We start from the raw sequence: 14,484 nt of genomic DNA, 5'->3' as shown, positions 1-14,484 counted from the left end.
GAAGTGTGGCTTGAATAATCTAACAATGGTGTGATCATGGGCCAGGAAGTTTTGTTTGTTTGGTGGAGATGGGCGCATTTTCAGCCACGCAATCACGTTAGAAAAAGATTGGCAGCGTTGGGTTGCCAACCGCGTTGTTTACATCAACAGACTTTATACCCGTATGAATGTAATTGATCACCACTGTATTCGTTACCGTATTATGTTTAATCTATATGCGCCACGTATTGCACGTACTTTTTCTGTGTAACTTGCAAGCGAATTCGGAAAACGCTTTCTTGGATCGAAGAATTTCTCATTATGTCTGAAGGGGTTGGTAAGCAGTTGGATCGTGTGTTTGTTATTACCACTCGATTTTGTAGTACGAACCTGGAAAAACGTTGACTTACCCCTTTCTGTGATCCTTTTTACCATAGGTTCCCACACACTGTTGGATTAAAATTTCAAACCATACACATTCATATAGACAACATAACGGAAATGGGAAATGGAGGGTCACTCTGCAATAATATTGGCCTTAAACGGTATACCTTTTTAATATATTATGCTTTTAATAAGCAGTGCATTAATTGTTTTATTTTGATGCAACAGACAGCTTACCATTCTTGTGGTTGGGCTAGACAACTCTGGAAAAACAAGTATGAGCCGAGCTTTAGTTGGAGGTAAATTTTTATGCTTCTTATAATTTTTAAGTTTTTAGTTAACTAGTATCCACTCTTTTTTAATTTCTGTTGATTTTCAGAAACATTAACAGACACTGTTCCCACTATTGGTTTCTCAAAATTTGTAACCAAACAAAAGGGAATTACCATTAATATTTATGATCTTGGGTATGTATGAGAATTAATTAACTTTTAAATATTGTATGTATTGCTATGTATTATAGAGGTTACACTTACAGTACCTCAATTACAATTTGTGCATTTAGAGGCAGTTCCAGAATTCGCGATATTTGGCATAACTATTTTGCGGAGGTACTTATTGTCTCGCATTGCAAAAAGTTGACCATGTTCTTTCAGGCATTACGTCCATAATCTTTCCCGCACTTTTATGGAGTTTAGTGTTACGGCGTCGTCTATGTTGTTGATGCTAGTGATTCTCAGCGATTGTCCGAAGCTCACGAAAATCTAAGTTCCTTGATGAAACACCCAATACTTAAAGGAAAGCCCCTACTTCTGTGAGTACTCATTGTTTTCTTGTTGCAAAAGCATTGCAACCAATCTACATATTTCTACCAGGCTAGCCAATAAACAAGATCACTTTGATGCTCTCGATGAGGTGGATGTTGCCGACAAACTTCAGCTCGAATTGTTGGCCAACGTGTGCCAAACGCCGACTAGAATAGAAATCTGCTGCGCGACGCAGGGGACCGGAAAGAACATTGATCCCATTATACGTATTGGATTCCAGTAATAATTAAAAGAGTCTGTTAAAAAGTCAAAGTAAATCCCTTTTTTTTGTTTTTTTTTGTTTTTTTTTATAGTTGGTTGGTTGAAACTATTGTTAGGAACTTCGATAAGATCGACCGTCGTGTGACGAATGATATAGCGTCGCAAAAAGCAAAAGAGGATAAAGAAAAGGATTCTAGAAGAGCGAGAATAGAAAGACTCAAGGCTTTGCAAAATGAAGTGGAGGAAACTGTTACACAGATTTGCGTTGATCCTTTAAATGGCATAAAAAATCATTTTCAGCCCCTTGAAGAAATAACAGTATTGTGGAGAAGTTGAAAGGCAATGGAAACATATGTAAAAACGATTTATTTTTAGGAAGAATGGAATCTTCCTGGTTCTATCTCGGAGACCGATCGTCCTCAATGCATGGAATCCCCCAGTGGGTTGACCGATTTGATGTCTCAAGCTCAAATCGACCAAACTGAAGATTTAAATGGTTCGGAGATGACTGAATCGGTATGTTGGATTTCATTTTCAGTTAGTCCTCACGTTGCATATTTATTTTTCTATTAAGGGACATATCCAGAATGACTTTCGAGGAACTATTTCGGCTCCCAGCGAAATGACCGGATCTAGTTCTGTAAGAGTGCCTGTGTTAAGCCGAAACGATCAAGTTAGCTCTGCATCTCCTACAGCAAAGAAACTTAATCAGCGCAGCAACGGAAAACCATTGCCACCGCTTACGAAAAATGGGAAACTTTCCAAACAATGAAGGCAGTTACTTGAATCTCTAGTCTATTTGAAACCAAAAATTCTATTTTCTGCTTATCATCCATGACCTAACGGACTTTTCTACAATCAATGATTGAACTTCTAAACGAGGTCTATATTCGCTTGTTTAATGTATTTCGGTCGATATTACAAATCTTAAAAGAATACTTCGGTGTAGCTAAGCAAAGGTAGTAACTTCTTGTTGCGTGCCCATTGCTAGCTACCTCCAGAAATATCTCAAATTTTCACACAAATCGGTAGAGATTTTCTCTTCATCTACACAAAACTACCGGTTCCCAGCTACTGGGCAATAGCACTCCTTTTTTCTTCTTTTTTCTTCTGTGAAGTTTGTTTTACTTGATAATCTTTCAATGCTGCTTTGATTGCATCTTCAGCAAGCATAGAGCAATGCAATTTGACTGGTGGAAGCGATAATTCTTTCGCAATATCGGTATTTTTAATTTTCAAGGCATCATGAACCTAGTCAAACAAAATGTTGAAAAAAATTACACTTTCCAAGAATATAATCATAGCTTACAGATTTTCCTTTCACCCATTCAGTGGCTAACGAGCTTGATGCAATTGCTGAACCACAGCCAAAAGTTTTGAACTTAGCATCAATAATTTTCCCGTTTTCATCAACTTTAATTTGAAGCTTCATCACATCACCACAGGCTGGAGCTCCAACAAGGCCTGTGCCTACATTGACATCCTTCTTGTCCATAGAACCAACATTCCTTGGCTTTTCATAATGATCTATTACCTGAAAGAAAGTGATAAAAAAGAAAAGACATTTTGAGTGGCTGCCGACGACACAGACGTATGCAAGTTTTAAATTGTGTAAAGTGAATCCTTTAGCAAAACACTCAAAAAATATCAGTGCTTCCGACTTGCTTACTTTTTGGTGATACGAAGCACACAATACCGTAGGCTGACTCGCTGAACGAGACCGGATAACCGCACGAGAAATGTTTTGATACATCGCCATTTTTGCCTGAATTTTTATTTTCTGACTATGAGGTACTGGTGGTGCCGTGCTAACTGCATGTTACATCACATGTTGGAAATAATAAAAAGAAAAACAGCGTTGCCGGTCATGATCTAGAACAACTGAATGAACGGCAGTAAAATTGACATGAAAAATGTGAAACCAGGTGAAACGGGAATATTATGTAAGAATTTATTTAATTATCAGCTCGAGCAAGTCTTACTAAAAATCTATGATATGGTAGAAAAGGGGGGGGGGGAATCTCCCCCTTCCCCCTTAAGTCCATATAACTGCAAGGTTGCCTAAATAACTACATGACTAACATAAGAGGTAACGTTTATCGACCTATTGCAATTTGCAAGGTCAAATGATCGATTTAGTGGAGGAAAGGAAACCATGGGTAGGGTAAGAATATTGGTCAGTTGAACTACTGCTTCAACGTGTGTTAGTCGTCTTTCTTCGCAATCCGTCTGTTTTTGAGATACTTTTCGCCATTCAACGGAAGGAGTAAAGTAATTTTTTCGTGCGTGATTATAAATCCCAGAAACATGGCTCGTAGGAAGAGAAGTGTAGTTTCCATGGAAAAAGAGCTTGTGCGACCAGCTGTGAATCATAGACAAACCAGGGAATCGACACGACGTAGAAAATCTTTCCAGCCGGCTCGTTTCTCTAACTATGTATTCAAAGTACTGAAGCAAGTGCATCCACAGGCAAGTGATTAGTTGTCGCTAATGTATCTACTTCGATGATCCGCTTTCTTTCTGTCCATTCTATTAGCACAAAAAATAATGCGTGCAGTGTTTTGATATTAAAATCATATATATTTTTTCTTCATATAGTTGTCGATGACGAATAAAGCAATGAAAGTAATGGTAAGTTCTGTAAACCTTTATGGGATATTGTGTCATAAGCAGAGAATAACCGTTTTGATCTACTAGGATGATTTCATGCACGACATCTATTCTCGTCTGGTTTCTGAAGCCGCTGGATTAGTGAAACTAACCAAAAGATCAACCCTTTCAGCTTCAGAGTTTCAAACAGCCACAAGGCTAATTTTGCGTAAGTGCATATAAATATAAAATATCTTGGAACCCACCAGAAAGTGCCGGAATCTTGCGGTGCTGATAACTTTTCCGTAACATATCTGTAAATTGAAATTTGTAATGGTAATTACGTGTGATTTTTATTTTTTTCTTTCCTCCTTTTTGTCTTTCTTTCTTCCGTTAGCTGGGGAATTAGCTAAACACGCCATCAGCGAAGCGTCAAAAGCTGTAGCAAATTTTCTAACGTCGAGGTAACATTTGCAAACACACATAAATTTCTAAAAATTATCCTTCTATTTTTTATTTGTACAGGAATGACGATGCCAAGAGATCCCACGCTCGCCGAGTCATTAATAATCCACAGTCCACTACTTCAGTCGGTGCGAGCAGTCAAGAGCCTGTCGAAATTGAAATTTTTGGAACTGGGCCGCGTCCACCTGTGGGTGCCGATACCGAATCGATTGAGGAAGATGAGTTTGTGAAGCATATTAATCCCATTCGAAAATCTCACCCAGTGTTTCCATCAAAGGATAATCAGACAGAAGATATGAAAAGAATTCAAAATGCAAACAAAAATATTCCAGATAGCTCAACGTCGTCGACATTACATCCCATCAACGAGGAACGTGAAATGTCTGATGAAAACATAACAGATGAGGAAAATGACTCGGCAATGCTAGGCGAACCAGGTCCTCCAACGCCTCCCGCAGAAGTAGAGTCGGACGCTTCAATCACCACGTCCGAGACACCTCCAATGGAAGTCGAGTCGGACACATTGACCACCACATCCAAAACACATCCCATTCCGTTAGAATCAGACGCTTCGACAACCAAACCAGATATACTTGACAAAAGTGAGATCGGTGATGCCAATCAGCCAAAATACAATGATGATGTGGCGAATAAGAAACGGGACGAAGAAGCGGAGACCTTAGAAATGGACGCTCAATCTGTCGATAGCGAAGACGCCGGATTGTTGATAGTCGTAAATGTCAAGGAAAGTGTTGGTCGAAATCCCACACTTATATCAGCTGGTAGGTTCAAACAGGTTCTTAGCTCTCAGATATGAATAACCTTATTAAGTCAATCTTGTCCTTAGGTTCGACACATATGACATCCAGATCGGACACCATGCATTCAATCGGTACTCATGTTCCGTGTACATTTTTATTGCTATTCTTAAACTAACATTGCAGTAGATACAGAGAGTCAGCGTGTTTCGGTATCTATAGATACCGTGCGACCACCGCGTGCGGAAAATGAGGCTATGGGATTCGATACTAGTAGTTCTACCAATTCAGAAGCAACTGAAGTACAACCGCAACTTACTGTTCGATGTTCTACGGTATGCGATTAATTGCCCTGTTTAGTAATGTTATCATAATGTTGTTCTTCTGCAGGTTACTAGCACAAAAACAACACTAATTCACGAACGCAAAGAGAAAGTCAGTGAATGGTTTACTGGATAGAAGAATAAATGAAGACCCCAGCCTACCAAATTCTTTACATAATTTTGTTCATAATAGGGTAATGAAGACCCAAATAACTGTTATAATTTTTTTCCCTCTCCAAACTGTTTTACAAGTTTTTAAAATTATCTTCAAAACTGTTGCAATCAGAAGTATCGAGATTTGGTAGAAAAAGTCACGAACGTTTTTCGTTTGTTTGATGGGCAAATATCTGATAATTGTGCAGAACTGACGGATTGAAGTTATTCTGTCTTAGTAGTTCGTCATACGTGTATTAAATTGATGGAATAAGTCACATTTCAATTTGAGCTCCATCAGAATGTTGTTTCCAGTTTCCCGATAGGGATTATGTGTAGGCCTATAGATGATTGATAAGTACACTCGTCCGTTTTTTGGCGATATTTTTGTCAATGATGGCGCTTGCAACGTTTGCGCTTCGGAGATATTTCGTGGTGTTCATGCGTTTATTCATACATTTCGTGGGTGTAGAGGCGTGCAAAGTGATGTCATTTTGCGGCTGAGACAACGGCAAAGGAGATTTTTGAATATCAGATTTTTGTGCAAAACGCCGTTTGATCCATCCACTTTTTTTTATAGACAACTCTTCCCTAGTTGGGGTAAAGTTTATGTGCCGATAGATTTTCCAATTCTAGGTTTGTTTGATTAAAAATAAATAATTCGTGCCAACCCCAAACAGGAATTACGAATGTCTGGTTCGTTTTGTTGTGTGCTTTGTAATAAGAGTTATTCAGTATTTCCGGTTCCCTTCTGGAACATTTGAATATAAAGCACCCTAACTTAAAAATCAAGCAGATCATTCTTTGTGAGTGTAAATATTCCAGGATGCCTATTAAAATAGATTAGATAACAGATAGATAGATAATAGATTAGAAAATAGATAGATGCTACCGTCGTCTGCATGTCAGCCATTTTAGCTGTGTGAACATGGAAAAATTTGTTCTCTGTTGTTTTTGAAGTTTTTTCATTGTTTTGTGCATCTAGACCAGCAAGTAAGTAACGTAGAACCATTATTCTTATCCAGGATTTATTTTTTAGCTTTTCTATTAGACCTAGGCAGGTGGAAGCCTAATATGTTAACAAGTGATGATAAGTAGAACAGCAGATAGCATACAATTAATGCCCAGACTGCAAATTGATGGATGCATTCTTATGCTTTTGGAGTTTGCTGTCTCCCAGTTCTTTGTCAGAGCACAGCAGAAATATATTTGCTTAATTTAATGCTAGAGTATTACTTTGCAATGAACCTCTCATGTAGGATTGTTGTGTTGACTCAAAAGGATTTACTGAACTGTTTCACGCTCAGGCCCCCTAGTTCAGTTATTAGGATTTAAGATATCTGTGTTTATACATCTTTTTCACTATAGTGTTCCACATCATAACTTTTGTGTTTACTAAATTTCTTCTTATTTGATTTCCCTGAATCTTACTTCAAATAGCAAAGCTGTATGGCGCAAGTGTTTGTGTCAACAAGCACTGGTTGAAACAAGATTGAAGATAAGAAGCATCCCCATCTTTGGTCAGTTAAATCACTATGGTCCCAGTAATCCAAGGAAATCACCCAAGCTAGTTTACAAACTTGTAATTTTTTAAAAATCTCACTGAATTAAAATCATTCAATTCTTATCCAACAATGTTATATTCTTTAATCTGATTTCTTTATATCTGTTACGCAGGGCCAAGGAAACAAAATCCAAATTTTCCGTGTCATCGCCGTCTTTGTCTTCGCCGTTTTCGTCTCATCGCAGTTTTCGCCTTCACTTTCGCCATTGTTTCATCGTCGCCTTCACTTTCGCCATCGTCTCATCGCCGTCTTCACCTTCACCATCGTCTCATCGCCTGGTCGTTGTCTTTGCTTGCGCCATCGCCTCGTCGCTGTCTTTGTATGCGCCATCGCCTCTTCGCTGTCATTGTCTGCGCCATCGTCTCGTCGCTGTCTTCGCCGTCGCCTCATCGCCGTCTTCACCTCGTCGCTGTCTTCGCCGTCGCCTCATCGCCGTCCTCACCTCGCCGCTGTCTTCGCCGTCACCTCATCGCCGTCTTCACCTCGCCGCTGTCTTCGCCGTCGCCTCATCGCCGTCTTCACCTCGCCGCTGTCTTCGCCGTCGCCTCATCGCCGTCTTCACCTCGCCGCTGTCTTTGCCGTCGCCTCATCGCCGTCTTCGTCGCTGCCTACGTCTTTGCCTCATCGCCATGTTTTGCCTGTGGCCCACAACGATGGAGCAATCGGATCCAGGAAAAAAACTCATGGTGATCGAACGTGATTTCGCCGCGGAACTTCCCGAGTATTGTTTTGTGTTGTATTTTTGTATGTTTTGTTGTATAGTTAACCCGTTGGCTGCCACCCCGTTTGCGTCCCATTTTTTTTTAGCTTATAGGGACCGGCCGCGCTGTTCTGCCTCATGGTCTATAGCCATGGGGTGGAGCAGTCGCAATGGCCTCGCCGCAAGGCGCTTTAGGCAATGCACCATTAGGGACTTCTCCTTGTCGATGCGGTGGCGGATTCCTGAGGGTGTGCATTCCCTGTAACGGATTCCGTCACCGTGTCAGCCCGGACTTGTCTTCGGACAAGTCCCCCTTGGTCGGCGATCCTTCAGACACGATGCGTAGCTAATGTAGTTTAAGCAACCTACGGGTTGCGTGGCCTGGCAGCCAACGGGTTAACTAATTTGTTGTATGTGTGAGTGTGTGTATGTATGTATGTATACTTGTATTTATGTATTGTTGTATGTAAAACAGTGGAGGAATTGATGGGTGGAGGAGGGACAATAAAAAAATTCCATTTAATTTACTATTTTATGTGTATTTTTTTTTAATTACTTGACCTACTAGAAATTGTAATATAAATTTATTGTTATACTCATAAGTAACAAAATGTACTTGTTGCAAACTTACTAGAGATTGTCAAAACTACTTCATAGTCTGTGGTTCTACTAATCTGTTTCACTTAAAACAAAATTCAGCTATTAAAGGAATAACTTTTCTTTTTTTTTTCACTATTGGACTGGCATATTAAATTTTTACTGGTACAATGAAAGAACGGTTAAGAATCTTAACAGTGAATTTCTCTTTCTCTTTACCTTACGTGAAACACAATTACTACACATCAGCACAAGATCTTTTCACTGTGTAACACTGAAGGCAATTAACCAATTTCAGCTTTAACTTCCTCATGTTTCATTGGATGGAGGTAATGATACACCAAACACAAAGATGATATTGGATATATTTTATTTACATTGAAACAATTTCTCTGTTCCACCTTCCACCTGAAATTTATGTGACATTCCTTTTGTCATGGATGGATCTAATGGGCCAACGCAGCATATTATGTATATCCTGGAAACGAGAAAGGCCTGCAAGTTTAGTTACAAAACTTGTACAGTTAACAATAAATATTGAAAGCCCCTACGAAGACCTAAAAGAATCATGGCAATTAGAGTGAAGAATATTAACAGTAATGACAACTCTCATTAAAGAAAATATTTTGCAAAGCTGGCAAGTAAAAGTGGCTGCATTTGACTTACAAACATGAAATACATGCTGGTATTAAACGAGAATCGAGTCAAGGTTCTCCTTTAAATAATTTCCAAAGCGTGATAGAAAGCTTCTTTAAAATTCAATTTTGCTCATAATAAGTTTGTACAGATTTGCTTCACTTTGTAAAAGCATTGAGCAAAAACAGGAAAAATCTATTTTAAAACAAACCTGAAATTGCAGGAAATCAAAGGAGAAATTTCAATGAAAACAACCTCCAATGTCTACCATTCTCGTCAACGACGCCATGCCAAATGAATCAGCTGTCTGCTGTCAGTACCATGGCCTAGATAATCAGTCATCGATTTATCCCCTAGATGTCTCTGAAAATTAATATAAGCATGAAGTATACTGAAGCTCCATAGATGGCTTGCCGCTGGACAAATTGACAGTACGCTCCGGTGTTGATGAGCGCCAGCGTTTTAATAACTCAACGGTTTCCAGTGTTTGCGAGGTTCCCGGTGTTCGCGAAGTTCCCGATAGCCTTGGAGAAAAAAAAAATCACATAGTATAATCAAAATTGAACGCTGATGTCGATTAAGTTAATAGATTTCTTGTTGAACCCGCCATTTTTTAAATAAACGTAAATAAGGTGCTGTTAGCGCACCAACTTGGTTTTTTACGTTTATTTCAAAAACTATAAGATCATCGGAAAAATAAACTTGATTTCCGTGATTACCATTCAATTCTGAATCGAAATCTTGTATTTTAAGCAAAATTAAAAATTTGGCCAAAAATGAAAAAGTGGGAATGGTATAGCCTTGCCACTTTCGTCAAAATCTGCAAAAAAACGACATCTCTTGAAATTCGATTAAAATCACAAGACATTATTAAAATTGAATACTGATTTCGACTATGCTATTGGTTTTCTCGTAAATCCAGCCATTTGAAAAATAAACAAAATTATAAGGGCAGCTTTTTGTACTAAAGTCGGGCTTAATTACTGAGTAAATTGTCGATAGATGGCAGTGCAGAATCTCTTTAAAATGGTTACAATTAGAGAGGGCTTAAATAAAAACAACGCACGATATCGTACTGTGCTAGTCAGGCTTAAAATATTGACATTGATAGCATGAATGCAGGCTACTGGTTCAGTAGCTGACAAGGTGAAACCCTACCACATACAAAAAACAATATATTTTAAGGATTTTCTTTTCAATACATACACAACGATATCAATACATACCGTTAATACTTAAAGAAAAATCCTTTGAAACACTAAACAGAGTAGAAAACTAGAAACTTAACAAACACCCATTTAACTTGCCGCTCGTAATGTTTATCGAAAACGCACATTGTCAAAGCCATCTAGTTTTTACTCCTGAAACCCAAAGTAAATAGATTTTACTTTCAAATCAGTACGATTCTTGCTTTTAAGTACTTGAACTTCACTAATCTCAAATAGTTCAATTCCAATTTTGAACATCAAAACCTAGAATATCAACTACTAGTTCAAGACGAGGCGCTAAAAGATTTGTAGATAAAACTGTCGTTGCTTGTAGGGTCAGCCTGTACTGTTGATAGCGAAAAGACCATGAAATAAGAGCTGCACCACCCTAACGCGTGCAAGAAAAGTATTTGACATTGTTATACAGCTCATTTTTTACTTTTTGCAGGTTGTCACGAAAATTTTCCGGAAGTAGCCAATATCACCGGAAATAGTAATCCCACAACAAAAACGAGTAGGATTTTCGTGATCTTTATTAAATTTGGGGTTGGAATGACGTGTTTCCAGCCAAAAGTCGGATTTGACCAATATCGCGATTTTTCATGTTCAGTTTCATGTTCAGGAAAATTTGCGATTTTTGACGATTTTCGGGTATTTTGAGCTGATACATGGAGTCGACCCTAAATTGACAAGGATCAGGAAGATGTGAATCTTTTTTCTGACAGACCAATAAATAAGGAGTTATTTGACATTTTAAAACCGGAAGTAAAATGGGAAGTTGAAATTCCGGAAATCTAAAAAATGAGCTTAGTTCTCCTTTAAATGGTTAACAAGATTTTGATAGTTGTAAAAGTTAATCTATTGTTAATAAAAGTTATGCGGTGTTTTAAAAGTTCTAAAAATACAATTTCAGTTCTGGACACCTAAATAGACTTGAATCTAAAAATCATACATTTAACACGATTTAATTCCTTACTTGGTATTTAATGAAAACCTGCAACCTGCAACAGTATTTGTCAAAACAATGTTTCAGAAACTACTAGTTTCTGCCTGGATGCAGCTAGAGGCTCTTTCTCGTTCGTCTGCTCACGAACATCGCGCATGCGTGAAAGAAAATGCCATGAGGAATTACAGTTTTATACTTTTATAACCCTCCACTTACCCATCTATTCGTATTCTTCATGGTTTAACCAACAAGTATCATCAATCCATCCCCCTGAAAAGTGAAGAACACATCTGGGTTTAAGAACAAAGTCTACCACTGCTAAACAAACCTGCCAGTTCCAAGCACAGGTTCATTGGGCAAAACAAACGAAAGAGTCCATTCTTAAAACGGTCATGTGACGCTTTTCTTTGCAGTACCTTTTCCGCTTACCAAAGAAGTTAGAGTTGTTCTTCACTTTTAGAAGCCTGCGTACCCTTTCCTACAGTTATACTTTATGGTAGAACAAACAAATTGCTAAAAATTTACACAACCTACAAACAATAGTAGCAGCAAGATTCGATATTCCAAAACTAGAGATAAAATAATAATAAATTAGCTCACAAACGGCTGAAATAACAACGTTCAACTAAAGCACTAACAAGGAGACTGGAGTCGACTGCCACTGCGACCTCCCCCCTCCGATTGAATTAATTTGATGAGGGGGTGGGGGGGAGGGCTGGTGTCGTATACCTACACGACAATTGCTATCCTGGTAAAAGACAAATATTTTTTTTGTTCTGATGTAGTAGAAATAGATTAAATCTAATAGTCATAAGTCATAAATCATAAGGTATCCAGAAGTATTATCGCCTGCAAAACCATTTGAACTATAGGCGTGTAAAGCTCCAGTGATGGCGTTGCGGCAGTTCCATACCAAATCGACAGTATGCAATGGTATTCGAAATGTTTATGAGCGATATTGTGTAATTAACAAAGCTATTACTGGAGCACTCAGGCGGACCATGAGTTTTTTGTTTTATTATTTCAAGTTTTTGACAAATGCCAAAAATTTCTTATCTAAAAACGATTAGAAATCTTCCTAGCTGAATTTTTCCTGGTGTCCTTTGGTTACGTTGGTAACTGACAGAATCTAGGGTAATAAAATCCTAAAAGTGGTATGTTAATGTGTTTTCTATGATATTTTTGGACAAAAATAGTGTCATTTCGGGATTTAGTTCAATCATGTGGAAAACGAAACCCAGTTTGGTGTAAATGAGAGAGGTAGCAACTTCGTCACCGAAGTCTTTACAATGTCATTATTTGGTTTACACAAGTAGACTTCCATGCCAGTGTTGAATTCGGCTAGGACCTTGACGAGAAAACGACGAATTTAGAGAATGATTTTGTGATCTGCCGGCATTTAACTATATTGATAATATTTTTCTACTTCTAATAAACGGATGTTTACCTGCCGACAAGCTCCACAAGGACTGACAAAGTAGTCTTCCATTTCAGCGCAAATAGCTATGCATTTGAAAGATTTCTGTTCTTGGGAAATTGCTTTACAAATAGCAGCTCTTTCCGCACATATTGTTAAGCCATACGAAACGTTTTCAACATTGCAACCATCAACTATAGTCCCATCTTCACACAACAGTGCCGCGCCCACTGCAAATTTGCTGTATGGGCAATATGCTTTTTCTCTAATGGCCTGAGCCTTGTGAATAATTGTTTTAACCGAGGAATCTGGAAAAGAAGTAGTAAGTCGTTATAAATTAAAGCAAATGTAAGACCAATAAGCTATACCTAGAAGCTCATATTTTACAGATTCTTGATTGTTGTCTCCCATCTTCGCAGACAACTGCCAGTAAACCGTTTTCTTGGCTCGAAAATCTATTCAAATAAATTTGAATGAATGCAGAATGTGAGATTGATCAACATAGAATTGTTATAACGCAGTTATACTTCAAAACTTCTTCTCCACAATATTTTGTGGAACAAAAGTTTCGCTATTTTCTCGGTTGTCTGTAATCACATAAAGCTATATGATAGTAACGTGCTAATCAAATTCACCACGGGGGTGAATTTTGACACCATATGTGAATTTATTTGGAAATTGGCGTCATGCTCAAAATTATTGCACTTTATATCGTGAGAAAATTCTAACTAAATCGCAACGATATATTTCCTGCTAGGATACCTAGAATTTTTTTTACAACAAAAAATAGTAAGCGACCTAGTTAAATTTTCTGTAATAATGTTTAAGTGCTGGAACTGTTCAGCAATATTACATAACATGGAGGAAGAAGAGGAGTAGGAGGAGGAGAAAAAAAAACTGTACACAAAAACATTGACTTACGAGCGACGGGCAAAAAATATATAAATAAATAAATGATAACTAATTTAGAAGTATGTTTAATTCTAAGATGTTTGTTTGTACTTAAACAGCCGATTCCATAAAACTTTTTTTTTGTTAGGTCTGTTCAGGACAAAAATGGATGTGACCGCCTTTAAATACTAACTGTATTTTAATACGTATGCATCACTTAACCGGTTGAACATACAATTTATATAATATGATTATAACTTTTATGATATGATAACTGACTGTCTACCATCTGTTAAAATATCTCAAGTTTGATGGCCTTAAAAAACAACAATATAATGTTGGCTCCCGAACTGATTTTTGCATGTGGTTTGAAGCTGGGGGGCACATACAGTTTCACTTTTTTTTTTTTTTTTTTTCTAACGAAAAAGGAACGATACAAAAAAGATGTACAAGTCGAACAGCTTAATAATATAAATGACTAAAACGAAACTGGAAAAGGCAACTTACCGACTGAAGCGAACGATGGTTTGAAAGCTGACTGGGAGACACAAAAATGGCTGTGAAAGTAACGGCATTAATGTATGCCAATGCCCGCTTAATGACCACCGAATCTGCTGTGTAAACATGTTAGATCACGCAGGGAGCCTGCAGCGATGGTTATTAATCTCTTTTTTTCTTCTTCGTGTAGTGTATTTCAATTCAAAGACTTGGATGTATAGCACAGTCTGCGAGAATGTGACCTCTGTGACTGTGAGTTCTGTCCTGTGACGTTGGCACTTGTTCTGCTATGCTAGCCGAACCACAGACTTACTTCGTAGTCTGTGGCCGAACGAAGACATTAGGGT

General features: G+C 38.1%; 4 protein-coding genes and 1 long non-coding RNA gene across 14 annotated transcripts; 2 read left to right on the top strand and 3 right to left on the bottom strand.

Annotated features, from left to right (window-relative positions):
* Nucleotides 1-113: 113 nt before the first annotated feature.
* On the top strand, nucleotides 114-2,329 carry LOC116925329 (ADP-ribosylation factor-like protein 13B). Of its 4 annotated transcripts, none has more exons than XM_032932011.2 (10): nucleotides 114-316; nucleotides 417-524; nucleotides 592-662; nucleotides 743-830; nucleotides 929-974; nucleotides 1,062-1,177; nucleotides 1,239-1,409; nucleotides 1,484-1,709; nucleotides 1,767-1,907; nucleotides 1,978-2,329. In XM_032932011.2, exons 2-10 carry the CDS (start codon nucleotides 481-483, stop codon nucleotides 2,161-2,163), a joined length of 1,089 nt encoding a protein of 362 aa, XP_032787902.1. In that variant the 5' UTR covers nucleotides 114-316; nucleotides 417-480; the 3' UTR covers nucleotides 2,164-2,329. The 4 variants fall into 4 exon arrangements, with proteins under 4 accessions (XP_032787902.1, XP_045027059.1, XP_032787899.1 ...); XM_045171124.1 differs by having other exon boundaries at nucleotides 116-312; nucleotides 1,966-2,329; XM_032932008.2 differs by having other exon boundaries at nucleotides 116-316; nucleotides 1,966-2,329.
* LOC116925371 (iron-sulfur cluster assembly scaffold protein IscU) lies at nucleotides 2,281-3,220 on the bottom strand. The gene is made up of 3 exons (XM_032932046.2): nucleotides 3,061-3,220; nucleotides 2,701-2,925; nucleotides 2,281-2,642 (listed from the first exon to the last, which is right to left on the bottom strand). The coding sequence occupies exons 1-3, from the start codon at nucleotides 3,148-3,150 to the stop codon at nucleotides 2,463-2,465; spliced, it is 495 nt and encodes a 164-aa protein (XP_032787937.1). The 5' UTR covers nucleotides 3,151-3,220; the 3' UTR covers nucleotides 2,281-2,462.
* Nucleotides 3,221-3,557: 337 nt separating this feature from the next.
* LOC116925235 lies at nucleotides 3,558-6,061 on the top strand. 3 transcript variants are annotated; one of them, XM_045171094.1, is made up of 8 exons: nucleotides 3,558-3,860; nucleotides 3,990-4,022; nucleotides 4,089-4,209; nucleotides 4,378-4,444; nucleotides 4,506-5,227; nucleotides 5,293-5,337; nucleotides 5,399-5,538; nucleotides 5,594-6,061. In XM_045171094.1, the coding sequence occupies exons 1-8, from the start codon at nucleotides 3,699-3,701 to the stop codon at nucleotides 5,660-5,662; spliced, it is 1,359 nt and encodes a 452-aa protein (XP_045027029.1). In that variant the 5' UTR covers nucleotides 3,558-3,698; the 3' UTR covers nucleotides 5,663-6,061. The 3 variants fall into 3 exon arrangements, with proteins under 3 accessions (XP_045027029.1, XP_045027024.1, XP_032787799.2); XM_045171089.1 differs by having other exon boundaries at nucleotides 5,393-5,538; XM_032931908.2 differs by having other exon boundaries at nucleotides 5,390-5,538.
* A 2,833-nt stretch (nucleotides 6,062-8,894) lies between these two features.
* LOC116925275 lies at nucleotides 8,895-11,923 on the bottom strand. Of its 5 annotated transcripts, none has more exons than XR_006644411.1 (6): nucleotides 11,660-11,923; nucleotides 11,548-11,601; nucleotides 11,362-11,467; nucleotides 9,570-9,701; nucleotides 9,389-9,503; nucleotides 8,895-9,019 (listed from the first exon to the last, which is right to left on the bottom strand). It is a non-coding gene; the product is annotated as an uncharacterized LOC116925275 (long non-coding RNA). The 5 variants fall into 5 exon arrangements; XR_006644413.1 differs by having other exon boundaries at nucleotides 11,748-11,923; XR_006644412.1 differs by having other exon boundaries at nucleotides 11,761-11,923.
* Nucleotides 11,924-12,309: 386 nt separating this feature from the next.
* On the bottom strand, nucleotides 12,310-14,383 carry LOC116925263 (cytidine deaminase). Its single transcript, XM_045171153.1, has 4 exons — nucleotides 14,147-14,383; nucleotides 13,117-13,203; nucleotides 12,779-13,056; nucleotides 12,310-12,679 (listed from the first exon to the last, which is right to left on the bottom strand). Exons 2-4 carry the CDS (start codon nucleotides 13,157-13,159, stop codon nucleotides 12,551-12,553), a joined length of 450 nt encoding a protein of 149 aa, XP_045027088.1. The 5' UTR covers nucleotides 13,160-13,203; nucleotides 14,147-14,383; the 3' UTR covers nucleotides 12,310-12,550.
* Between the last annotated feature and the right edge of the window lie 101 nt (nucleotides 14,384-14,484).

The sequence above is a fragment of the Daphnia magna genome, linkage group LG1, assembly GCF_020631705.1.
Source record: "Daphnia magna isolate NIES linkage group LG1, ASM2063170v1.1, whole genome shotgun sequence".
Classification (NCBI taxonomy): domain Eukaryota; kingdom Metazoa; phylum Arthropoda; class Branchiopoda; order Diplostraca; family Daphniidae; genus Daphnia; species Daphnia magna.
Note: the sequence above shows the minus strand (reverse complement) of the source record. Positions and strands in the feature narration are given on the sequence as shown.